General features: G+C 41.0%; 1 protein-coding gene across 3 annotated transcripts in view; it reads right to left on the bottom strand.

Moving 5' to 3' along the window:
• The window catches only part of ccdc186 (coiled-coil domain-containing protein 186), a 157095-nt gene that overhangs the window by 8246 nt on the left and 122115 nt on the right, over nt 1-26734 (bottom strand). For all 3 annotated transcript variants that reach the window (XM_029764179.1, XM_029764180.1, XM_029764181.1), the window contains 3 exons: nt 16533-16613; nt 4303-4522; nt 393-612 (listed from right to left, as the gene is read on the bottom strand). In XM_029764179.1, the coding sequence (XP_029620039.1) occupies nt 393-612; nt 4303-4522; nt 16533-16613 (521 nt within the window). The remainder of the gene's footprint in view (nt 1-392; nt 613-4302; nt 4523-16532; nt 16614-26734) is intronic.

The raw sequence follows: 26734 nt of genomic DNA, 5'->3' as shown, positions 1-26734 counted from the left end.
TGGAGTTAAGTCTTGGTCAGTTTAGCTCAGAAAATGCCACCATTGTCAATCTGCCACCATTGGTGGCCACCTAATCCTGCTTAATGAGTGGGCCGTCCCTGTGTGTGCATAAAAGCGTTTCCACTGCAATTTGTTGCTTAATCTTTATTCCAGACAAAAAAATGTACTGTACATTTTTCTAGTTTGCATCATGCCTGTTCTTTTATGTGTCAGGTAATTAATCTGCATAAAATGGTTGGATGGAAACATGGTTACTGACTGATATGTCAACCGTAAAAACAGTACAGGGGTATGTAGTGTGAGCAGAAGTTAATTGTATAGCTTAATAAACTGAACTATGGGACTTTTATTCCCCGCAACACAAGGTGAGACAGTGTGTTCGGGGGACCCACCTTGAGTGTGATGTTCTTGAGCAGCGTGTCCTCCAGCACGGCCTGCAGCTTCCTGTTGATCTCCAGCGAGAGGTCAAGGGTCAGGCCACTGTCAGCCGGGTGGGAGGTGTATAGGGAGGCCATGATGCCCCCCCGCCTACCAAATTGGGCTTTGTTAAAGTCTGAGGCCTCTGAAGAGAGGGCGCCCGACTCCTCTCTCAGCACATAGCTCTGGATGATCCTGTAGGGGGCAGAGAAACAATAGTCCAGTCAGTTACGCACATTAGACTACCATTCCAGGTGACTGCCATCCACACTCAATACCCACAGGGCTGCCATTTTAAACTGTTGGGCACATTAGACTACCATTCCAGGTGACTGCCATCCACACTCAATACCCACAGGGCTGCCATTTTAAACTGTTGGGCACATTCAATCAGAGCCCTAATGGCAGTAGTTGTGCCCATAAGAGTTAATTAAGCAGGTCGCCACAGGAGAGAGGGTTGTCAAGACCCTATTAATCAAAATCATGCATATAATCAGTATGTGCATGCATGTGTGTGTAGGCTATAACGCTTCAATGTTTCACTTGTTCATTTTCTTAGCATCAGCTCCAAATCATAGTCTACAAACAAGCTACAATGAACAAAAATAAATGCAACAACTTCAAATATTTCAGAAATCAGTCAATTGACAAATTCATTAGGTCCTAATCTATGGATTTCGCATGATTGGGAATACAGATATGCATCAGTTGGTCACAGATAACTTAAAAAAAAAAAAAAAAAAGTAGGGGGGCCTCTCGAGTGAGTGGCACAGCGGTCTATGATAGCTAAAGTATGAGAATTATAGCTAAAGAGATGGAGAAAACACCTGTCTCCGGATTACATCTTCAAACTAAGGGCAACCGTGGCATGGCATCCATGGCAGGGAGACGCGTCCATCATGCATGATGATGTATGCAGGTAAGATAGTCTAGCGTTAGCTAGCTACCTTTTCAGATATTACACGTTTCTAATTTTGACAGAAAGTGGTTTCATTTCAAGCTAAAGTGTATTGTTAGCTAGCTAGCTAATGTTAGCTGGCTGGCTCCCTAGCTGTTATTATTTGTATCCCAGAGCTGTTTGCTTTGCTAGTTAGATCCTAATGTCAGCTAGCTAACATTGAACCTGGTTGGTTAGCTCCCAGCAGATTCATGCAGGGTAGCAATGACATGATTTGGCACTATGTTCATTGTTGTTTAACTACCTAACGTTAGCTGGCCTGCTCGTTAGCTAACGTTACGTGACGTGTGTGATCTTACAAGTTGTTTACCTAGCTAGGTTCATTGTTTCCCTAGCTAGCTAGCTACATGTCTATCTAGCTAGCTACAAGTGTTACAACACCCGGTGAATATGGTAAGTGTCAGTAAATGTTGGCAAAAAAGCGTAATGAAATTGTTACCCGCAGAGCTGGTTAGGATGTTTTCATGTTATCCAGAGGTAAACAAATCATTGGCCAGAGGGTGTGCGCTCTGAACGCTCAGAGAGCGAAACAAGGGTCTAAAGCTTAAGAAGTTAAGAAGGTGTAAACGATGCTGAATGGGTGTAGACAAATTAGAGCTCTTCACTAGATACTAAAACATTCAAAGGCCATTTTCTCAAAAGTGAGTTTACAAGTTTATCAACTTTCAAAGCAGAATTACTTTCCCATTGTTCCTCAAAAATGCAGTGTATGATATACCAATTTATAACTCTTTATCCAATGAATTTTATCCAATGTAAAAAACACCATTTAAAATGTTGCTACATAAGACCGAATCCAGGTGGTGAGTCACTTATTTGAAGCAAGGTAAGACATGCCTCATTATTTGAAGTAAAGTAAAACGTGCAGGTTTCAAACAATTATACTGCCTCAAGCTCACATTAACAAGTGGTGGGTGATGGGCCTCCCGAGTGGCGCAGCGGTCTAAGGCATGCATCGCGGTGCTTGAGGAGTCAATACAGACCCGGGTTTGATCTCAGGCTGTGTAACAGCCGGCCGTGACCGGGAGACCCATGAGGCGGTGCACAATTGGCCCAGCGTCATCCCGAGTCAGGGGAGGGATTGGTCGGCCGAGATTTCCTTGACTCATCACGCCCTAGCGACTCCTTGTGGCGGGCTGGGCACCTACAAGCTGACAACGGTCGCCAGCTGGACGGTGTTTCCTCCGAAAGACACATTGGTGTGGCTGGCTTCCGGGTTAAGCGAGCAGTGTGTCAAGAAGCAGCAATGGGACAAGACTAACTTCCAATTGGATATCACAAAATAAGGGCGAAAAAGGGTGAAAAGTACCAAAAAATATAATAATAATATACAATACAAATGAAGTGGGTGATGCACAGATATCCTGCCTACCGTTGACTAGAGCCTATGCCCTCAAATGGCGAATGGGGGGCAAGCTTTAATTACGAGTTGATAATTAGATAGTTTTTTTTAATAGAAGATTAGATTTAGAATTGTTATTTGTTGCACAATGACTGGGATTATGAAAGCACGTTTCACTCCAATACCAGCTTTTTGGAGGAGCTGACGGGTTATTGGCCATTCTGCTCCTAAAACTAGGCTCTGTATGCTGTGAGTGTGTATCTTAGATACATGACGACTAACGAAAACACACACGCACCAATTTAATTCCACTAAAGTATGCAAATTAACCTATAGACCGATAAGCATGACTAGTCCAATGTATTTTCACTGGCTAACCGATTAACAGTTAGCCATTAAAATCCCTACTTGCTATTGTCACAAGTTTCAATTAAGCTTTTGATGAAAAAGTCAGTTCCAAAAGCATGCAAGTATTTTCTGTTGGTTACGTCATTTTATTATTTAGAATTCATTTAAACGGTTGTTTACTGGTTAACGGGGTCAGCTGGTCGACAGCAAAATTGACAGAAAATTGTGTCCCTAAAAAAACGATTGCATAACCCTAACTCTTCTCTCCAGCTATCACTCAATAGTCTGGCTGCTGATTAAGTGTTTAATGTGATTAAACATGGTAAGGAGTGGCGTGTCCCCCTAGCTTGTGATGTGTTCCATACTGTCTGTTTGGCTTTGGAGGTGGGCATGAATATGGATATGCCATCGTTAGTGATCGACACTGATGCATCATGGACCAAGCAGCTATAAATATCCGATAGTCTTGCTTGTCAGAAGAGGGGATGGACAAGTGTATGTGTGTTTGTGAGAGAGAGAGAGAGAGAGAGAGAGAGAGAGAGAGAGAGAGAGAGAGAGAGAGAAATTCTTACTGGCTGACAAAACACTGATAAACAGATGACGTGCCAAACACCTGCCAAAAATCACTCAAACACAGCCTTCAAGAATCCACCAAGAACTCTAAAAGGAATGACGTCACGTGACACCAACTGACTCTGACGGTGTCAGCAAATCAAAGCAGAGTTTGTAATAGCAGAGTGAGTTAGCAGAGGCTAAAGCCAGGTTAAGGCTAAATTAAAGTTATTAGCTCCCATGGTAGAGACTCTCTGCTCGTCATTAGCATACACTTTGGTTAGACCTCTGCTAAGCCTTTCATTAGCATTAGTTTGCTCAATATTCTAACCATTAGCATCATGTTTTGCTATGCTTCTGCTTGCCATTAGCTTCCTATTTGACTAAGTCCTCATGTTTTTCTAGGCTGCTTGTATTAGCTGTTATAGCCATACTTTCCCAAGCATCCAGTGTGGCAAAACACAAACCATGCCAACAGCGCAAGTAGACCAAACAGTTTTGTAGAGCAAAAAAAACTAAAATCCAATGGCAAGCCAACTCCTGCCAGTAAAACAAATCCTTATCCGTCTCCATCATCTTTCTTTTGCGGCAAGGAGAAAAAGTCAAAATAGGGGATTGAACCCACAACCATCGGAGTTGTACATGTGTGCTTTCTGCTGGGAGTGTTACCACTTCTCTGACTCACTTTGTCTTCTTGCGGATCTCCTCCACCAGCTGCTTGATGTGGTCCTCCATGAACTCTATCTTCTCCTGCTTGCGGGCGTGGGACTTCTGCAGACGCACAATACGCTCCACAAGCACGGCCTTGTCCACCTCGGGGTAGCTGTCCACCACCGTCGGGCCCGACTGGCTCTCCAGTGAGCGCTCCTCCATGCTGCTGCCGCCGTGCCGCGCATTCAGGGAGCCTGGAGAACATAACATACAACTTCATTGTCTTTCGAAACGTTTTCCTATCTTAAATTCCCACTCACGCACACACACACACGGCACACACACGGCACACACACACACACACACACACACACACACACACACACACACGAGAGGCGGCAGTGGCACAGGCTCAGCCACAGAGGAGCGTCCGTGCAGCAGGTTAGGTGTTAAGTGCCTCAAGGGCACAAACATAGAAATATAATTATTTTTCAGTACGTGGCACCAGAGATTCTGATGCCAACAACACTCTGGTTCCCGGCTCATTCCCCCAGATTTACCCCATCAGCCCTGGGATTTGAACGAGAGGGATGTGGGAGAGCATAGGATTTAGGCAATGTGGGGCTAGTAATACTACTTCTGTAGATTACGTCTGCAACAGTGCACCAACCCTGGTTCTGAAGAGTAGGCTTTTTTCCAGCCTAGCACTAACACACCTGATTCAACTCATCCTGGTCTGCATTGAGGATTGTTTAAATCAAGTGTGTTAGCGAAGGGCTGGAACAAAAGCACATACTGCAGTTCTTCAGGTCAGGAGTTATTAGTATTAGCCCTACTCCTCTCGCCTCATCTCCTTCTTAAAACCCATTGGATGAGAAAGCCAGAGGTCCCTCCCCTCTGACCTTTCCCTCCAATGGGCTGTGAGAAAGCAATGAGGAAAGAGGACGTGAGGAGTATGCAATTGAGATCTTCCCTAGCACACGCTAGCTAGCTGTTCATTATGACAATGTTTTCTTATTTAAACCTTATGTGCATTACACTATGATATTCAATTCAAAATGTATTGGCTATATACAGTGAGGAATATAAAATGATACAACGTCTATAAGGTGGAGTGCCTGGATACAGCCCCTAGTTGTGGTATATTGGCCATATAGGGGCGGCAGTTAGCCTAGTGGTTAGAGCGTTGGGCCAGTAACCGAAAGATGGCTGGATCGAATCCCTGAGCTGACAAAGTAAAAATCTGTCGTTCTGCCTCTGAACAAGCCAGTTAACCCACTGTTCCCCGGTAGGCCGTCATTGTAAGTAAGAATTTGTTCTTAACTGACTTGCCTAGTTATATAAAATAAATATACCACAAACCCCCGAGGTGCCTTATTAACTGGTTAACAACGTAATTAGAGCAGTAAAAATACATGTTTTGTCATACCCGTGGTATACAGTCTGATATACCACGGATGTCAGCCAATCACAATTCAGGCCTCGAACCACCCAGTTTATAATACATTATTTACTATTCATTTCTATTGGGCACAAAATAATCTGAAACACAACCAAAACAAACTGCAAATGCATCCAACAAGTTTGTTGCAAATGCAAGGAATATGGGACCAAATAGAATATTTTATCCTACTTTAATACACATAAGTGAATTTTTCCAAATACTTTTGGTGCCATAAATATGTACAACAATTGCTCTGATTTCTAAACGGTTCACCCGATATGCATGAAAATACACAATAATTAAAACTGACAGTCTGCAGTTAGATCTGTTATGGTGACCGTATTAACGCCATACCGGCGGTCACGAGTCACGAAGGCCGTAAAAATTCCACGTGACCGTTTAGTCACGGTAATTAGGCTTCTTCAAGCTCTGATGCGGCTGATAGCCTACCAAACTTGCTAACTGCCTGGTACTCAGCACTCCATTGTCCCTCTAATCACTCTGACATCAATAAAAATGTAATCTAAAATCTAATCTAACACTTCTATAGGCGATGGAATTGCGTGAGAAAACAGTGATGGCCTCTACTACAGTAAATAGAGGATCCCATCAGCTTTCTATAGGCTAGGTCTACTATATTTTTTTCTCAACTTTCCTAATATTAAGCACATTGCTTATACTTACAACAGGAGTATATAGCCTACCAGGCTGGCATGACAACGAACCACGGGAAAAGCGTCCCCCATTCGCTATTTAAGTGTATAGATGAAATGTATTTTTTTCCCCTGCCCGTTTAGATACAGGTGCATGATAATGGTCCATTCGAAATCAAAACAAATTTCACACATATATTATTTAGTATATGTAAAAGACAAGATTAAATCAAGAATAGTTTGATCAGTGACAATATTAGTCTATCACTGATTAATTATATATTATCACTTGCGAATGATGCCTAGCACTTTTTCGAATCATAGTTGCACACCTCATGTAGCCTAGCCCATAGGCCTACATGTTTTGAGGGTTTGTATCACAACTAAAGTGGCCAAATAACTTTTTTAAATTAAGCACATTAATCCGCTTTACAAAGGGTGTAGAGCCTAACTGGCATACATACGCAGCGTGTGACCTTCAAGTTTGGGGAAGATCATTTTCACCATAAAAATGCACCTTTATAATAAAAGCATTACCTGCATAATCACATTTGCGGTCACTTTTGAGAATGGTGTTTTCCTGCTAATGGAACATTCGTGCTTATAGCCTACTGCATTGCGGCATTTATAATGTGAAGACATAGCCTAATAGTTTACCAACATTTTAAGCTAAACATTCTGATCTGTTGCGTCAGCATCATTGCGTAAAAAATATGTATTTGATTCAGCTTTCTTCAATTGTATTCTTCACACTATAAAATAATGCCACGTAATTATAAGCAAATGTTTTCAGCTAAATGAACTAGTGTAGCTCACAGCCATATGGCATAGCCAGATCAGGACCTAACATAAGGACAACTCAGAGTATGCTATTCTGTTCTTCTGAAATAGACTATATTTTCTTATATCATGTTTCTTTAGACCTGTCTGAAATAAATAATGGATTTATTGTGATGGTGTAGATCACTATACCACATCTATTTATTAGCGTTTTTAAAATGTAGATGTTCCAAAGGTCTGCATCAGTGGCGTGTAGGCTATGCATGGAAGCCAGGAGATGATAAATGTGTTTATGTTCATTAATGGTCAATTACAGAGAGCTTGACAATCACCGGCTGACAACATTTAGTGACCGCCACAGCCCTATCTGCAGTTTAACTTCATAGTCATTGTATCATTAAAAATCTGCTGGAGTACAGAACCAAGATACAAACAAATGTGTCACTGTCTAAATACTTTTGGACCTCACTGTATCAACAATTGTAAATGGCATGTGCTGATGACTGAAAATGTTTATGCATGAAAATGCTTTTAGTCACACACTTGCAGAGCAAAAAAAACTTTGTACACTAGCTGCGTCAGAGAACCGCAAATCAAACCATACCTGAGATAACTGACGAGCTGGGTAACAAATGTATTGATGATTTAGAGGTAAATTCATGCTTTCCTAACTTTTACTCACAATTATACACTTCAGAATCCGCTGGTAATCCTACCTTACTCGACACCTTCTTTAAGAACTTAGATATTTTGTTGAACCTGAGATAGCTGCTAAATTAGAAAAACAGTTCTCTGTAGAAGAGATTGTTTTAGCAATTAAATCTATGCAGTGTGGTAAATCCGCTGGACCCGATGGATTTCCGAAAAAATATATTTTTTAAATTATCTGATCAACTCTCTCTTCTCTTGGTTTGCGTATTTGAAGAATCATTCTCCTCAAACTCTTTACCCTCAACAATGAGACAAGCATGTATTTCAATTATTCTGAAAAAGGAAAAAAAACTTGAATGCGGTTCATATAGGCCAATTTCTTTACTGAATTGCGATGTAAGGATACTTTCTAAGATGATTGCCTGCTGTTTTGAGTCAGTCCTTCCCTCCATTATCTTAAAAATCCTCATTCTTTTTTCAACATCAGACGTCTTTACAATATACATTATAATCCCTCTTCATCTGACAGAGATATTGTTATCACTTGATGCAGAGAAGGCGTTTGATCGGGTGGAGTGGGATTATCTATTTTATACTCTCAAACAATTTGGATTCGGTCCCAATTTTATGTCCTGGTTGAAAGTCTTTACAATTCCCCTATGGCTGCAGCGCACAAATAATGACCTTCCTATTTTCCAACTTTAACATGGGCCAAGACAGGGTTGTCTTCTATCCCCTCAGCTCTTTGCAATCGCAATTGAGCCTTTAGCCATAGCAAAAACATCACTATCAAAGGTATTCAAAGAGGGGGCATAGAGGATAAAGTTTCACTATGTGGATGGTTCTACTAAAGACATTTGGTAAAATATCCGGGCATAAGGATAATTTACAAAAAAGTGAATTGATGCCTATTAATCCTTCTGCCATGCAAACTTTTTTAGTCATGTGACGACACAGAAATTTTTATATTTGTGAATTTGGGTCACACACAATTTCAAAAGATCTCTACAAAGCCAATTTCCCTTCCTTGATACTCCACCTGAAACAGGATCTTGAATGCTGGGATTTACTTTCTTTGGGTGGAATAATTAGCACTGTTAAAACTCTTTAGGGATAGGGGGCAGCATTGGGAAGTTTGGATGAAAAGCGTGCCCAGAGTAAACTGCCTGTTACTCAGGCCCAGAAGCTAGAATATGCATATAATTAGTAGATTTGGATAGAAAACTCTAAAGTTTCCAAAACTGTTAAAATAATGTCTGAGTATAACAGAACTCATATGGCAGGCAAAAACCTGAGAAAAATCCAACCAGGAAGTGGGAATTCTGAGGTTTGTAGTTTTCAAGTGAATGCCTATCGAATATCCAGTGTCTGTGGGGTCAGATTGCACTTCTTAAGTCTTCCACTAGATGTCAACAGTCTTTAGAACATTGTTTCAGGCTTCTATTGTAAAAGGCGAGCGAATAAGAGCTGTTTGAACCAGTGATCTGGCTGAAAGCCTTTAGTTTAGTCACGCGCACAGCCGTGGGCACTAGCTCCGTTCCCTTTCATTTCTAAAGACAAAGGAATTGTCCGGTTGTAATATTATTGAAGATTTATGATAAAAACATCCTAAAGATTGATTCTATACATCGTTTGACATGTTTCTACAAAATGTAATGGAACTTTTTTGACTTTTTGTCTGGACTTAGTACCGCGCCTTGTGCATTTGGAATAGTGAACTGAACGCGCGAACAAAAAGGAGGTATTTGGACATAAAGATTAACTTTATCGAACAAAACAAACATTTATTGTCTAACATGGAGTCCTGGGAGTGCCACCAGATGAAGATCATCAAAGGTTAGTGATTCATTTTAACGCTATTTCTGACTTTTATGACACCTCTCCTTGGTTGGAAAATGGCTGTATGGTTTTTGTGGCTAGGCGCTGACCTAACATAATCGCATGGTGTGCTTTAGCCGTAATGCCTTTTTGAAATCGGCCCCATTGGCTGGATTAACAAGAAGTGTATCTTGAAATGTATGTATAACACTTGTATCTTATATCAATGTTTATGATGAGTATTTCTGTAATTTGATGTGGCTCTCTGCATTTTCACCGGATGTTTGTTTGAGACAATGCATTTCTGAACATACCACGCCAATTTCAAATGAGGTTTTTGGACATAAAGATTAACTTTATCGAATAAAACAAACATTTATTGTCTAACATGGAGTCCTGGGAGTGCCACCAGATGAAGATCATCAAAGGTTAGTGATTCATTTTAACGCTATTTCTGACTTTTGTGACACCTCTCCGTCTTTGGAAAATGGCTGTATGGTTTTTTTGTGGCGCTGACTAACATAATAGCTAGCGGAACTCCCTTCCCAGAAAGGTTCAAATGAATATATTATATAAGTTGTAATACTTATTTCAATGTATTCCTATCTTTCTGACAAAATCTTTTTTCTAATCTCCATAGATAAACTGATATCTTCTTTTTATCTGGAACAAGAAAAACCCTTGGATACGTAAGACCGTATTACAGAGATCTCGTCCCCAGGGTGGTCTAGCACTTCCAAACTTCCAATATTATTACTGGGCAGCTAATATAAGAATCATTCTATATTGGATGACAGTTCTATGGGCAACATGCTGGCATTTAAGTGGAAGGATTGGTTTCCTCCTACTTTTAACCATTGGATAAAAGGTAGTTATGCAACATCTCAAGCTAGAGAAAATGCACAACTCTGTTAGGGGATCTGCAATTACATTTTATAATATCTGTCAACCTTTCCTATCCTTTGTAGAAGACATGGACCCAGGTAATTTCACAACTCCATAAACAACCCAAATTGGAATTGGTATAATTATTAAAAACAGAAAATGTCAACTTTTTTTGCGATGAAGAGTTAAAGTTGGTGAATTATTTTATGAATATTAAAGCAAATGTATATAGTGTTTAATTTGCATTCATTATGGATACCCATTAGCTGCTGCTTTGGCAGCAGCTACTCTTCCTGGGGTCCAGACAAATTAAGGCCGTTATATACAATAAAAAATAAAGTTACAATACATTTCACCACACATTAAATGTGTGTCCTCAGGCCACTACTCTACCAACACATTTCTACAACACAAAATCCACGTGTACGTGTGTATAGTGCATATGTTAGCAGTATATACTGTACATTTTAAGTCGGAAGTTTACATACACTTAGGTTGGAGTCATTAAAACTCGTTTTTCAACCACTCCACAAATTTCTTGTTAACGATCTATAGTTTTGGCAAGTCGGTTAGAACATCTACTTTGTGCATGACACAAGCAATTTTTCCAACAACTGTTTACAGACAGATTATTTCACTTATAATTCACTGTATCACAAGTCCAGTGGGTCAGAAGTTAACATACACTAAATTGACTGTGCCTTTAAACAGCTTGGAGAATTCCAGAAAATGATGTCATGGCTTTAGAAGCTTCTGATAGGCTAATTGACATCATTTGAGTCAATTGGAGGTTTACCTGTGGATGTATTTCAAGGCCTACCTTCAACCTCAGTGCCTCCTTGCTTGCCATCATGAGAAAATCAAAAGAAATCAGCCAAGACCTCAGAAAAAGAATTGTAGACCTCCACAAGTCTGGTTCATTCTTGGGAGCAATTTCCAAACGCCTGAAGGTACCACGTTCCTCTGTACAAACAATAGTATGCAAGTATCAACACCATGGGACCACGCAGCCTTCATACCGCTCAGGAAGGAGACGTGTTCGATCTCCTAGAGATTAACGTACTTTGGTACAAAAAGTGCAAATCAATCCCAGAGCAAAGGACCTTGTGAAGATGCTGGAGGAAACAGGTACAAACGTATCTATATCCACAGTAAAACAAGTCCTATATCGACATAACCTGAAAAGCCACTCAGCAAGGAAGAAGCCACTGCTCCAAAACCGCCATAAAAAAGACAGGCTACGGTTTGCAACTGCACATGGGGACAAAGATCGTACTTTTTGGAGAAATGTCCTCTGGTCTGATGAAACAAGAATAGAACTGTTTGGCCATAATGACCATCGTTATGTTTGGCGGAAAAGGGGGGAGGCTTGCAAGCCAAAGAACACCATCCCAACCGTGAAGCACGGGGGTGGCAGCATCATGTTGTGGGGGTGCTTTGCTGCAGGAGGGACTGGTGCACTTCACAAAATAGATGGCATCATGAGGAAGGGAAATTATGTGGATATATTGAAGCATCATCTCAAGACATCAGTCAGGAAGTTAAAGCTTGGTCGCAAATGGGTCTTCCAAATGGACAATGACCCCAAGCATACTTCCAAAGTTGTGGCAAAATGGCAAAAGGACAACAAAGTCAAGGTATTGGAGTGGCCATCACAAAGCCCTGACCTCAATCCTATAAAACATTTGTGGGCAGAACTGAAAAAAGCGTGTGCGAGCAAGGAGGCCTACAAACCTGATTCAGTTACACCAGCTCTGTCAGGAGGAATGGGCAAAAATCCACCCAACTTATTGTAGGAAGCTTGTGGAAGGCTGCCTGAAACGCTTGACCCAAGTAAAACAATTTAAAGGCAATGCTACCAAATACTAATTGAGTGTATGTAAACTTCTGACCCACTGGGAATGTGATGAAAGAAATAAAATATGAAATAAATCATTCTCTACTATTATTCTGACATTTCACATTCTTAAAATAAAGTGGGGATCCTAACTCACCTAAAACAGGGAATTTTTACTAGGATTAAATGTCAGGAATTGTGAAAAACTGAGTTGAAATGTATTTGGCTAAGGTGTATGTAAACCTCTGACTTCAACTGTATATAATAGGCGGTGTCAGAGGAAAGCCCATAAAATTGTCAGACACTCCAGTCACCCAAGTCATAGACTGTTTTCTCTGCTACCGTACGGCAAGCAGTACCGGAGCGCCAAGTCTTGGACCAAAAGTTGGTTGTGGGAATCGAACCCACAACCCTGGCGTTGCACACACCACGCTCTACCAACTGAGCTACAGGGAAGGCCATCTGTGCTGTGATGTGACACTTTCTATGTCATTTTCTAAGGCTTCCATTGGTTCTCTAAAGCCACCAGAAAGTGGAATGAGGTGTCTGCTGTCTCTGGGCAAAGAACAGCAGCAGAATTTGTGTGGTCAGCCTGGGGACAGTGACACTGGAGATGCGCGGTCACGAGACTACTCCATTTTTTTCTTTCAGCCTTTGAATGAATACAACGTTGCCCAGTTGGAATATTATCGCTATTTTACGAGAAAAATCACATAAAAATGGATTTTAAACAGCGTTTGACATGCTTCTAAGTAAGGTAATGGAATATTTTACGTTTTTTTGTCACGAAATGCGCTCGCGCGTCACCCTTCGGATAGTGACCTGAACGCACGAACAAAACGGCGGTATTTGGATATAACTATGGATTATTTGGAACCAAAACAACATTTGTTGTTGAAGTAGAAGTCCTGGGAGTGCATTCTGATGAAGAACAGCAAAGGTAATCCAATTTTTCTAATAGTAATTCTGAGTTTAGTGAGCCCCAAACTTGGTGGGTGTCAAATTAGCTAGCCTATTGATGACCGAGCTATGTTCTCAGAATTTTGCAAAATGTGCTTTCGCCGAAAAGCTATTTTAAAATCGGACATAGCAATTGCATAAAGGAGTTCTGTATCTATAATTCTTAAAATAATTGTTATGTTTTTTGTGAACGTTTATCATGAGTAATTTAGTAAATTCACCAGAAGTTTTCGGTGGGTATGCTAGTTCTGAACATCACATGCTAATGTAAAAAGCTGTTTTTTGATATAAATATGAACTTGATTGAACAAAACATGCATGTATTGTATAACATAATGTCCTAGGAGTGTCATCTGATGAAGATCATCAAAGGTTAGTGCTGCATTTAGCTGTGGTTTGGGTTTATGTGACATATATGCTTGCTTGGAAAATGGCTGTGTGATTATTTGTGTCTATGTACTCTCCTAACATAATCTAATGTTTTGCTTTCGCTGTAAAGCCTTTTTGAAATCGGACAATGTGGTTAGATTAACGAGAGTCTTATCTTTAAAATGGTGTAAAATAGTTGATTGTTTGAGAAAATTGAATTGTGGTATTTTAGTTTGGTTTGTATTTTGTGCCGTGCGATGCTGTTGGCTAGGGGTTCCGCAGGCGGAACGGGGTTCCGCTAGCGGAACGTCTGTCCTCAACAGGTTAACAGCTTCTACCCCCAAGCCATAAGACTGCTGAACAACTAATCAAATGGCCACCGGACTATTACATTGCCAACCGACCGACCCCCCCCCCCATTTGTTTTGTACACTGCTGCTACTCGCTGTTTATTATCTACAGCGAGAGAAAAAAGTTTTTGATCCCCTGCTGATTTTGTACGTTTGTCCACTGACAAAGAAATGATCAGTCTATAATTTTAATGGTAGGTTTATTTGAACAGTGAGAGACAGAATAACAACAAAAAAATCCAGAAAAACGGAATAATCTGAGTACGCCATTTTGGAGTCATCTACATCATAAATAGCATTATAAATATATACTTACCTTTGATGATCTTCATCAGAATGCACTCCCAGGATTCCCAGGTCCACAATAAATGTTGTTTTGTTCGATAAAGTCCTTAATTTATGTCCAAATACCTCCTTTTTGTTAGCGCGTTCAGTAAGCTACTCCAAATGTAGGAAGCGCGCCGAAAATTTCACGACATAAAGTCAAAGAAAGTTTGATTTACGTTCGTAGAAACATGTCAAACGATGTATAGCATCAATCTTTAGGGCCTTTTTAACGTAAATCTTCAATAATATTCAAACTGGACGATTCCAATGTCTTCAGAAATGTAATGGAACACAGCTACCTCTCACGTGAAGGCGCGCTACTGAACTTTTCTGAGTCACCAACTTCCCGGCCTTCTTGTTCGCTCTCTGTTCACTGTAGAAGCCTGAAACAACGTTCTAAAGACTGTTGACATCTAGTGGAAGCCTTAGGAAGTGCAAAATGAACCCTAAGTCACTGTATACTGTAAAGGCAATCACTTGAAAAAACTACAAGCCTCAGATTTCCCACTTCCCGGTTGGATTTTTCTCAGGTTTCTGCCTGCCATACGAGTTCTGTTATACCCACAGACATCATTCAAACAGTTTTAGAAACTTCAGAGTGTTTCCTATCCAAATCTACTAATAATATGCATATCCTACCTTCTGGGCCCGAGTAGCAGGCAGTTTAATTTGGGCACGCTTTTCATCCAGAATTCCGAATGCTGCCCCCTACCCTAGTGAAGTTAATCCTACAGCTATTGTATGCAGTAATCATGAGCCTATGATCCATTGTTACAGTGATAGCACTGAGGCGGTGTGCCCTAGTAGGAAGACCAGAATGGGTAGCAAGGGAAAAGTTTGTCCTAAATATTTCCAAAACTAAAAGCATTGTATTTGGGAGTAATCATTCACTAAACCCTAAACCTCAACCACACCTCGTAATAAATAATGTGGAAATTGAGCAAGTTGAGGTGACTAAACTGCTTGGAGCAACCCTGGATTGTAAACTGTCATGGTCAAAACCAATTGATACAACAGTAGCTAAGATGGGGAGAAGTCTGTCTATAATAAAGCGCTGCTCTGCATTCTTAACAGCACTATCAACAAGGCAGGTCCAATAGGCTCTAGTTTTGTCGCACCTAGACTACTGTTCAGTAGTGTGGTCAGGTGCCACAAAGAGGGACTTTAGGAAAATTGCAATTGGCTCAGAACAGGGCAGCATGGCTGGCCCTTAAAAGTACACCGAGAGCTAACATTAATGACATGCATGTCAATCTCTCATGGCTCAAAGTGGAGGAGAGGTTGACTTCCTCATTACTTGTTTTTGTAAGAGGTGTTGACAAGCTGAATGCACTGAGCTGTCTGTTTAAAATACTTGCACACAGTTCGGACACCCATGCATACCCCACAAGACATGCCACCAGAGGTCTCTTCACAGTCCCCAAGTCCAGAACATATATGTATATGTAAGTGCTTTAATATGTTTGGACCCCAGGAAGAGTTGCTGCTGCCTTAGCAGCAGCTAATGAGGATCCCTAATAAATACAAGTACAAATGTGAGAAATAAAATTGTATTTTATATAGTTAAAAAGTATATATAGTAGTTTCTAAAATCTTTCGCCAAGTAATCGAAATATGGTCAGTCTAAATATCTCAGCGTTGTTTTTTTACCATTCTAGTCTATGGCACTTTTTTGGCATTGAAATGTACTGGTATCCATAGCAACGTCTCCGTTTGGGCTGCTCAATGACATGATATGCTATTATTTCAGCTTTGAATAGCAGAGAAGTACAGAAGTACTTGTTGTCTAAGTTGATTGCAAAGTGGGGAGCTTTAGAATGCTGAGAAAACTCCCATTACAGTGAATGAAGATGGACAAAAGACAAACTGTATTAGTTTAAAAGATATCAAAACGTTGTATGCAAGCAACCAAATCCACAGTCTACACGTTATAACGTTTGAATGGTGTTTCCAGGTAAATGATGTAAGAGTAGCGTGAAGAACAATAATAAGAAGTAGTATGACGAAGATCTAAAGTCGGGACTATTGCTTTGCAAGTCCCACCTAATAATAATATGAAAGAAATCTGGAGTTGTGCATTGCTTTGCAGGCACACCTAAGAACATTGATTCAACCTATTTCTGCCGAATGTGTATACTGAGGTCTTGTGGGTAATGTAGTCAGAGATGAACAGGTGCCAAGTGAACATACCTGAGGAGCTGGAGCGACTTCCCATGCTGCTGACATCCCGGTCACAGCCACCATTCTCCACCTGCTCCAGTCTCTTACGGGCTGCTCACAGTCAGAGAAACACACCGGTCAATTAAACTGATACACACAGAAAGGGATACGCACTAAAACACTCAGCGCATAAACATACAGTATAAAGATGCATCCTTGAATGCTCACGATCACATGCACAAATACACAAAGATGCATCCTCACATGCTCATGATCACACACGCACACACAGTTGCGATCACACACACACACCTCGATTTGAATCAGTATATGTCATTCCAGAGTGATGGCAAAGGCTTACGACCAATGATAGTACTTCGTCCCGTGAGAAAGTCTGCCTGCAATGCATGTCAAAATTCCTTATACTAAGGGCTTCTCCAGCTGAGGTAGGGGAGCAGCTCACATGAATGAATTTCTATTAGCACCTATAGAGAAGGAGCAGTGTGGCTCTTTAAAAATATCCCCACCTTCGTCTTTCTCAACGTCCTCAGAGTGGGTCCCTGAGCGCTCTAGCTCCTGCTCTCTCTCTCTTTCTTACTCCATCTCCCAGCGTATATGGAGCAAAATCCTTACCTTCCAACCGCTTAGCCCAACGCTAGTCTGCAACTTCATTGTTTTGTTAGAATGTGATTTCTGACCTAGCGTTAAGTTCGTTCTTGAATAGCAGTGGTATTTGGGCATGGCATTTTGGAAAGAATTAAGTACGTTTCTAGATTTTGTATTTATTTAAATGTATTTGGGTACATCTTCCGACTCCAAGTCAACTAATATGGCCGCTTAATGACTTACATAACATTTACCACTTTGATAACATTGTGCCACCAGTAGGATTAGTAACACCAAGGATACATTTTTGTAATTGAGGATTTTCATAAAAGGAAGCCACAGAATCTAAGGACATTAATTTGTAAAAAATGTATTTAGTGGCCTCTCGAGTGGCGCAGTGGTCTAAGGCACTGCGTCGCAGTGCTAGCTGTGCCACAAGAGATCCTGGTTCGAGTCCAGGCTCTGTGGCCCAGCATCGTCCGGGTTAGGGGAGGGTTTGGCCGGCAGGGATTTTCCTGTCCCATCGCACACTAGCGAATCATGTGGCGGGCCAGGAGCAATGCACGCTGACACAGTCGCCAGGAGTACAGTGTTTCCTCCGACACATTGGTGCGGCTGGCTTCCGTGATAAGCGGGCATTGTGTCAAGAAGCAGTGCGGCTTGTTTGGGTTGTGTTTCGGAGGATGCACAGCTCTCGACCTTCGCCTCATATGAGTCCGTATGGGAGTTGCAGCGATGGGACAAGACTAACGAAATTGGGGAGAAAAAGGGGTAAAAAAATATTAATCATTTTGCTCACAATGTAATTTCATTTCATTTAAATTAAGTAACACAGTAATGAACCTTTTCATTTTGACAGAATACCACCAAATTATCACTGGGAAGCTCAAATTTATGATTAACTAATCATTTACTTTAATATAGACCCCTCCCACGATTATAGTTTCCCACTGGAGGAAATGGTCAAGGTCCTTGTCTATCTTTGTAATTAGCAATTTTAAAGGAGGTTACACCAATTACAAATCTTAGAAGCATTTTTTAAATTGTTTTATTTTTATTTAACCTTCATTTAACTAGGCAAGTCGGGAGCCCCATTATATAAAAAAAATAGAAAAGGTATTAATAGCCTTTGTTTTTATTGTTCTATACTACATATTAAATAGTTAGTTTACTTTCTAGCATTCAAAATAATAGATAGATATCTCTAAATCCCCAAAATATGTCACTACAACTCTAATCATCACCATTGAGACAAGCCAATTTGCTTCCCCTGACTACATTAAACAGTGCACAAAAAAAGAACGTTCTCTTTCAGTCGTCATCTCAATATGGTACACGCCTTCGTGCGGGTCATTCGCTGAAGCCTTATTCAATCATGCCCAACAGGCCAATCAGGGCTTTGCAGGTGTAAGCCCCACCTTCCTATATAACGGGTCGTAAGCCCTGGTTCCCTCATTCTTCTGTTTGCTTGTCTGTTTGCTTTTGAGCCTGTTTAGCAGCTTTCTTCAGAAAAAGTAGCTCTCAACTTTACTCTTCCATTCTGTTTGGGTTACAAGTTTCAAGATGTATTAGTCATATGTATGGGAATCATATGGTATACACCATCGAACAAAATACTTACTTGCAGGTTTCTGTCTCAACAATGCAACAATAACAAATAATAAAAGAATATGCACATAAAGTAAATGGATCAGTAGAATAGAATACATTTTGTAGCTTAAGTTTACTACAGGAAGGCATAATTTACAGTCCATTTTAACACATGTTTTGGGGAAGGGGCAATTGGGGGGCAAGTGTTTGAATTGTGCAGTACTTAGCAATCATAATGAGTCTGAAAGCAGCAGTTGTGATGCGTGGGTAGAATTCAGACCCCTTGACTTTTTCACATTTTGTTACGTTACAGCCTTATTCTAAAATTGAATAAACAGTTTTTCCCTCATCAATCTAAAAACAATACCCCATACTGACAAAGCAAAAACAATTTTGGAAATGTTTGCAAGTTTATGACGCTACAAGCTTGGCACACCTGTATTTAGGGAGTTTCTCCCATTCCTCTCTGCAGATCCTCTCAAGCTCTGTCAGGTGGGATGGGGAGCATTACCGCACAGCTATTTTCAGCTACTCCTGCGTTGTCTTGGTTGTGTGCTTAGGGGTCGTTGACCTGTTGGAAGGATGAACCTTCACCCCAGCCTGAGGTCCTGAGCGCTCTGGAGCAGGTTTTCATCAAGGATATCTCTGTACTTTGCTCTGTTCATCTTTCCCTCGATCCTGACTAGTCTCCCAGTCCCTTCTGCTGAAAAACATTCCCACAGCATGATGCTGCCACCACCATGCTTCACTGTAGGGATGGTGCAAGGTTTCTTCCAGACGTGACACTTGGCATGCAGGTGAGAGTTCAATCTTGGTTTCATCAGACCAGAGAATCTTGTTTCTCATGGTCAGAGAGTCTTTAGGTGCCTTTTGGCAAACTCCAAGAAGACTATCCGGTTCCTTTTATTGAGGAGTGGCTTCCGTCTGGCCATTCTACCATAAAGGCCTGATTGGTGGAGTGTTGTAGAGAAGGTTGTCCTTCTGGAAGTTTCTCCCATCTCCACAGAGGAACTCTGGAGCTCTATCAGAGTGACCATCGGGTTCTTGGTCACCTCCCTGACCAAGGCCCTTCTCCCCCGATTGTTCAGTTTGGCCAGGTGGCCAGCTCTAGGAGGAGTCTTGGTTGTTCCAAACTTCTTCCATTTAAGAATGATGGAGGCCACTGTGTTTTTGGGGACCTTCAATGCTGCAGACATTTTTTGTTACCCTTCCCTCCCAAGAGCTATGCCTCGACACAATCCTGTCTCAGAGCTCTACGGACAATTCCTCCGACCTCATGGCTTGGTTTTTTCTCTGACATGCACTGTCAACTGTGGGACCTTATATAGATAAGGTATATCAGTTATTTATTTTTAATACTTTTGCAAAAGTTTCTAAAACCCTGTTTTTGCTTTGTCATTATGGGGTATCGTGTGTTGATTGATGAGAAAAAAATATATATAATCAATTTTAGAATGAGGCTGTAAAGTAAAAAAAATTTTTTTTTTTTTTTTAAATGTAAAAGTCAATACTTTCCGAAGGCACTGTATATGTGTGTGTGTATGTCTGTGTGGGTGTGTGCATGAGTGATTGCATGTGTGCTAAGGTGCAGAAAATCAGAGCAGGTGGTCAGTCCAGTTCAATTGTTCAGCAGTCTGAGCAAGTTGTAGATAAAAACTGTCTCTGAGCCTGTTGGTATCAGACATCATGCTCCGATACCGTCTGCCCGACAGTAAGGGAGTGAACAGCTCGTGGCTGGGGTGTGTGGGGTCCTTGATGCTGCGGGCCTTCCTCTGGCAACATTTAGAGAAGATGTCCTGGATGGGTGGGAGCACGGTCCCAGTGATGTACTGGGCCGTTTTCACCAACCGCTGGAGGGCCTTGTCAGGATCCAGTTGCAGAGGGTGGTGTCCAGACCCAGGGCTCTCAGCTTGTGTCAAGCTTGGAGGGAATAATAGTGTTCACGAGTCTGAGTTGTCGAACATCAATTCAAGTTTGGGTCTGTGTTGTCTTTTTGCGTCCCTAATGGATTTGTGGAGCCTGCTTGCCTTGTACGCGTAGCGCGCCACTGAGTCAACGGGGTTTGTTCTGCTGACATCGAATGCTGCAGTACAGGCTCTCAGCATTGTATGGATACCTCTGATCATCGAGGGGTTTTTGGTTGGGGTATGTCCAGATTTTTATTGTGGGTACAACATCACCAGGCCGGACAGTTCCCCGTCCCTTCCCGGGAGAAGTTGCTCACATGCACAAGGGACATCAAATCAAATCAAAAGCTGTGTTCGAAAAACCATACTAACATACTGTAAACTACATACTTAACGAGTATATACACTACATACTATATATTATTAGTTAATTTTAGTATACTGTAAACGATCACTATCCTTTCAGTTGAGCGTGCTAGCGCTTTGCCCGTCTACAGGAAGTTCATGCTGTTGCTATGCAACATCTCGCTAGCTTGTTAGAATAGGACTACTAGCTAGACATTTTACAACTTCGGGTGTGTTCTTAAATTCAATCTGGAGTGCCAGAGTGCGCTCAGAGTGCGCTCTGGGTGTTTGTAAATTCAGAGCGTTGTCAGATTGTTCGTTTGTAAATTCAGAGCGTTTCGCTCTCAGAGCGCACACTGGACGCTCTAGCCAAGGAGTAGGGTTGATTCCAGAGTTCTGACCTAACAACAGCAGTCAAGCACCCAAGCTAACTGGCTCATGTTGGCTAGCTTGCACTCTGACTATTTTACTAGCCCTAGCAGAGCTGGATAGGCAGTTTTCATATTATCCAGAGCGTTGGTGACAAACTGTACTGCTGGAAACAATTTAATTACACATTTTTGCCGACGTTTACTGACACCGGCCATATTCATCAGGTGTTGAGCGTTAGTAAATTCATCAGATGTTCTGCGCTCTAGTCTAGTACACTGAAATCGGAGTAGATAACCAGAGCCAACGAAAGCCCCCGAATGACCATTGAAACCTACAACAACTATCCCACTTAGCTAAACTAAGAATGACGGGAATAATCAAGTTAATAAACGTTGGGTAGTTAGATAGAATATAGTTAATATACCGGCAAGTTCGATATATTAGTAGCCAACTAATCAAATCAAAAGTTCACATGAGCACGCAGTTCAGCAGGTGCTATAGAGGGTGCAGTGAAATACGTATGTTACTAGCTCCTAACAACGCAATAAAATGTCAAACAATTAAAGGAGAAAAAAATATACAAAAATACAAGAAATCAAGAACGCCGGGGACAAATGCGACCAACAACCCAAATAGCACTGTAACAGTACTCAAATGCAATCTATACGTATGTACGCCAGAAGTGACCAGTGGTTCAATGTCTCTATATCATGAGATCGCAGGAATGGCTATGTGTGCGCACGAGTGTGAGTGTGTATGTAAGTGTGTGTGCATGGGTTTGTGAGTTTGACGTGTGTGTGTGATAGCTTGTGTGTGTGTTTTGTGTGAGTGAGTGTGCATCACAGGGCACGGTACTGGGTGGAGGCCGGCTAGTTGTGACTGTTAAACTGTCTGAAGTCCTGGTAATAGAATATGTTTTTTTATCGCTCCGTCTTAGTTCTGATGCACCTGTACCTTCTGTCGGATGGTAGCCGAGTGAATAGGCCGTGCCTTGGGTGGTTGAGGTCCTTAATGATCTTCTTGGCCTTTCTTTGACATCGGAGGGTAAGCAGTGCCCCCGGTGATGAGTTGGGCTGCCTGCACCACCCTCTGGAGAGCCATGCGGTTTAGAGCGGAGCTGTTAACCATTCCAGGCGGTGATGCAGCCTGTAGAATACTCTCAATGGTGCATCTGTAGAAGTTCGTGACGGTCTCGGGCCATGCCAAATTTCTTCAGCTGCCTGAGGTTGTAGAGGTGCTGTTGCACCTTCTTCACAAAGATGTTGGTGTGGTGAGACCATTTCAGGACCTCAGTAATGTGCACGCCAAGAAACTTTAAGCTTTTGACCCTATCCACTGAGGCCTGTCCACTGCGGCCAAAATATGCCTTTACAAGGAGTCAAAAGCGTTTAATAGGGATGCCGGCCCATTTTGATGCCATTGCTTCCCACAGCTGTGTCAAGTTGGCTGGATGTCCTTTGTGTGGTGGACCATTCTTGATACACACGAGAAACTGTTGAGCGTGAAAAACCCAGCAGTGTTCCCGTTCTTGACACAAACCGGTGTGCCTGGCACCTACTACCATACACCGTTCAAAGACACTTAAATCTTTTGTCTTGCCCATTCACATGTCTCAATTATCTCAAGGCTTAAAAATCCTTTAACTTGTCTCTTCCCCTTCATCTACACTGATTGAAGTGGATTTAACCTGTTGGGGATAGGGGGCAGTATTTGCACGGCCGGATAAAAAACGTACCCGATTTAATCTGGTTACTACTCCTGCCCAGTAACTAGAATATGCATATAATTGTTTGATTTGGATAGAAAACACCCTAAAGTTTCTACAACTGTTTGAATGGTGTCTGTGAGTATAACAGAACTCATATGGCAGTCAAAACCCTGAGACAAATCCTGACAGGAAACTGAAATCTGATGTGTGGATATCACTTCAAACATTTGCCATTGAAACACACAGGGGCTTGTGAATCATTTAGCACTTCCTATGGCTTCCACTAGATGTCCCCAGTCTTTACAAAGTGGTTTGAGTCTCCTATGGTAGTAACTGAGCCAAAGAGAGGCTGTGGCACTTGGTCACAAGGGATGGGCCATTACCATTGTGACGTCGGCGCCCATGACTACTCTCCCTTTTCGAAACGTTTTGAAAAACAATGCAACCGTCCCAATGGAATATTATTGAAGCCCTGGTTGAAAAAGCCCCTAAAGATTTATGTTATACAACGTTTGACATGTTTGAACGAACTTAAATATATTTTTTTTGCTCATTCCTGACGACAAGTCAGACGCAGACGGTACATTTTCACTAGCCTTCGGAGCGCGCTAACACTATTGGGACATAAATTATAAACTTTTTTGAACAAAACTACATTTGTTATGGACCTGGGATTCCTAGAAGTGCCTTCTGATAAAGATAATCAAAGGTAAGGTATTATTTACAATAGTATTTTTGATGGTTGATCGTTCCAAGTTGGCTCCAACATGTATAGCCTAGACTTTTTTTCTGGGCATACCACGTCGTTTATTGCAAAGTGTGATTTCCCAGTAAAGTTATTTTTAAATCTGGCAAAGCGATGGCATTCAAGACATGTTCATCTATAAGTCTTTGAATGACAATATTACATTTTAACAATGTTTTCGAATAGTAATTTTGTAAATTGTAGCGCTAATTCACCGGAAGCATTTGAGGGAAAAGATTTTCTGAACGTCATGCGCCGATGTAAAATGCCGTTTTTATATATAAATATGAACTTTATCGAACGAAAAATGCATGTATTGTGTAACATGATGTCCTAGGAGTGTCATCTGATGAAGGTTGTCAAAGGTTAGTGCTGCATTTAGCTGTGTTTTGGGTATTTGTGATGCATGCTAGTTGCTTTGAAAATGGCTGTGTGATTATTTCTGGCTGGGTACTCTGCTGACATAATCTAATGTTTTGCTTTTGTTGTAAAGCCTTTTTGAAATCGGACAACGTGGTTCAATTCAGGAGAGGTGTATCTATAAAACGGTGTAAAATAGTCATATGTTTGAGAAATTGAAGTTATAGCATTTATGAGGTTTTGCATTTAGCGCGACGCGATTCCACTGGCTGTTGATTAGCCCAGACAGGTTAACAAGTGACATCAATAAGGGTTCATAGCTTTCACCTGAACTCACCTGGTCAGTCTGTCATGTAAAGAACAGTTTGTTTTGTGTACTCAGTGTATGTTGATAACTGGTAGAAAAAAATAAATAAATAGAATTTCTTCAATTTTCCTTATGCAAAACCATATCGGAGACTCAGAGCAGACGGAATAATGGTACAATTACATCTAAACGATTTTAAATGTAATTTGATACATATCAGGGTTAATTTGCTAATCGATGGCCATAATATTGGGTCAAACGACATTCATTAGACCTATGATTCATTATTTATTTCAGCTAATTAATTCAAATTAATGTATTAAATGAATAGTTTAGTTCCAAAACGACAACACTGAAGCTCATTTCTGAAGCTTCTATATTGCAATAGTCTAAACACCATATAAATATAATCGATTTTACACAGCATACTATAATTCCCAGAGTGCATTTCACTTCCCAGGGTGCAATACTCCTCCCAGGGCTGCTGGCTGGCTAGTGGCTACTGCTAGCAAGCCCAGACAAATGCAAAGTAGTGTAAATATATTGCTGTCAAGTTATGAGTGCATTTCCCATTACTTTGGGTTGTGTAATCACATTATAATTCTTACATGAATGTGATGCTGAATGTACGTTCATGACTATAACCAGCTTTCCATCCAAACTTTTTACGCGAGTAAAGTACATGTCAGATAAAACATTTTATGACAGGCCTGATGGAAACAGAACATTATTCTGTAAACGTTCCAAAAGTCGACAAAACAAAATACGCTAGACAAGATGGGATCTTTTGTGTCATTAAAATTAATTATGCGAGAAATATAGGTGGAAACACTCATGTACAAATATTGATATAATAACCATCATATCGAAGTAAACTTACAATCACGCGATGACATGTGGGATCCTCCCACTACGACTTGCCAGGAAAGCATGTAAGTTATGATGAACTTCACAGGGTGGTGAAAGCTTAATGCTGCTTTCCGATAAATAACGAGGGTCTTATTCTGGTGACATGATCATTGACGCCTGGCTGCCGTTCGACAAATAAAAATAATCTTCATCTTTTGTCCATAGTAATCTCATCATATAGGCTAAACGTGCGCTCTAGCCAACAACGTGCACTCACTATATAACACAACATTTTAGTGAGGAAAATCATCACTAGAGTTGAAAATGCGCTGGAAACCCATTTAACTTATATTTTTTATTTGGGACATGGGAATTTAACCGCAAAAGTTATTTGTATGCACTACGTCATCAAGCACTGTTTTTTATGCAGATTTTAGAATATTTACATAAAAACTGTTGCCATATGGACAGAAACCTAGCTATTGTCACTCAAAAATGATTCTAATTTAGTAGAATAACAACATGTTACAATGCATGTGTGTAAAATTGATTTCTATGACGTTTTGGAACTAAACCGTCCGTGCACTGCACTGCTTTGTTCACTTGTTGTTTCTGTGGGCTGGCCCTCATCAGCTCTGTAATCAATGTAATCGCATAGTTCGCTTCTGCAGCAAGTTTTGTCAAACTACAGACATAAAAGCATGATGTTTTCATTAGAAGAAGCCATGCTGTTCGCAATTTCTCTCTCCTCTCTCTTGCTTCTCAAAAGTGTCTCACGCTATCAGCTGCATGCGCAAGTAGCCTGGCTAGCTACTGCTCCCATGAGAACATTCAGACAAATTACTAGACAGACTCGATGTACTCAATTCGTACATGACAGCAGTACCGAGTATTTACAACAATTCTAGTACCGAACCGTTTTTCTAATTCTATGTTTTGGTATACTGTGCAACACTCACTATTCCATATGTTAGCCTAGTAGACCGCCCCCATCACTTTCAACCCCCAGAAACGGTGGATTTTAAAGACGCACTCCAGTCTCCTTTTCACCTAATTTATCAACCGATTTACTTAACCAAAGATATATCTCAATAGGTGGTTCAGGTATGTCATGACATGGCTCAAGTGGGAAGGTGGGCTGCAAATTCGGTCCGGGACCTGGGAAATAACATTTTAGAGGCCCCCCCCATCTTGGCAGGGAAGAACACATTTTGCTGTTTTAAACCTAATATCCTCCAATTCTACATATTTGTCATGGAGCTGAGAGAATTGTGGTTTTAAAAGCTACATTGAACAAAACTATAAATGCAACATGTAAAGTGTTGACATGTTTCGAGAGCTGAAATAAAAGATCCAAGAAAATGTCCATACGCTTATTTCTAATCAAATTTTGTGCAAACATTTGTTTACATCCCTGTTAGTGAGCATTTCTTCTTTGCCAAG

The sequence above is a fragment of the Salmo trutta genome, chromosome 10 (assembly GCF_901001165.1).
Source record: "Salmo trutta chromosome 10, fSalTru1.1, whole genome shotgun sequence".
Taxonomy (NCBI): Eukaryota; Metazoa; Chordata; class Actinopteri; order Salmoniformes; family Salmonidae; genus Salmo; species Salmo trutta.
This window is presented reverse-complemented; position numbering and strand designations above follow the sequence as displayed.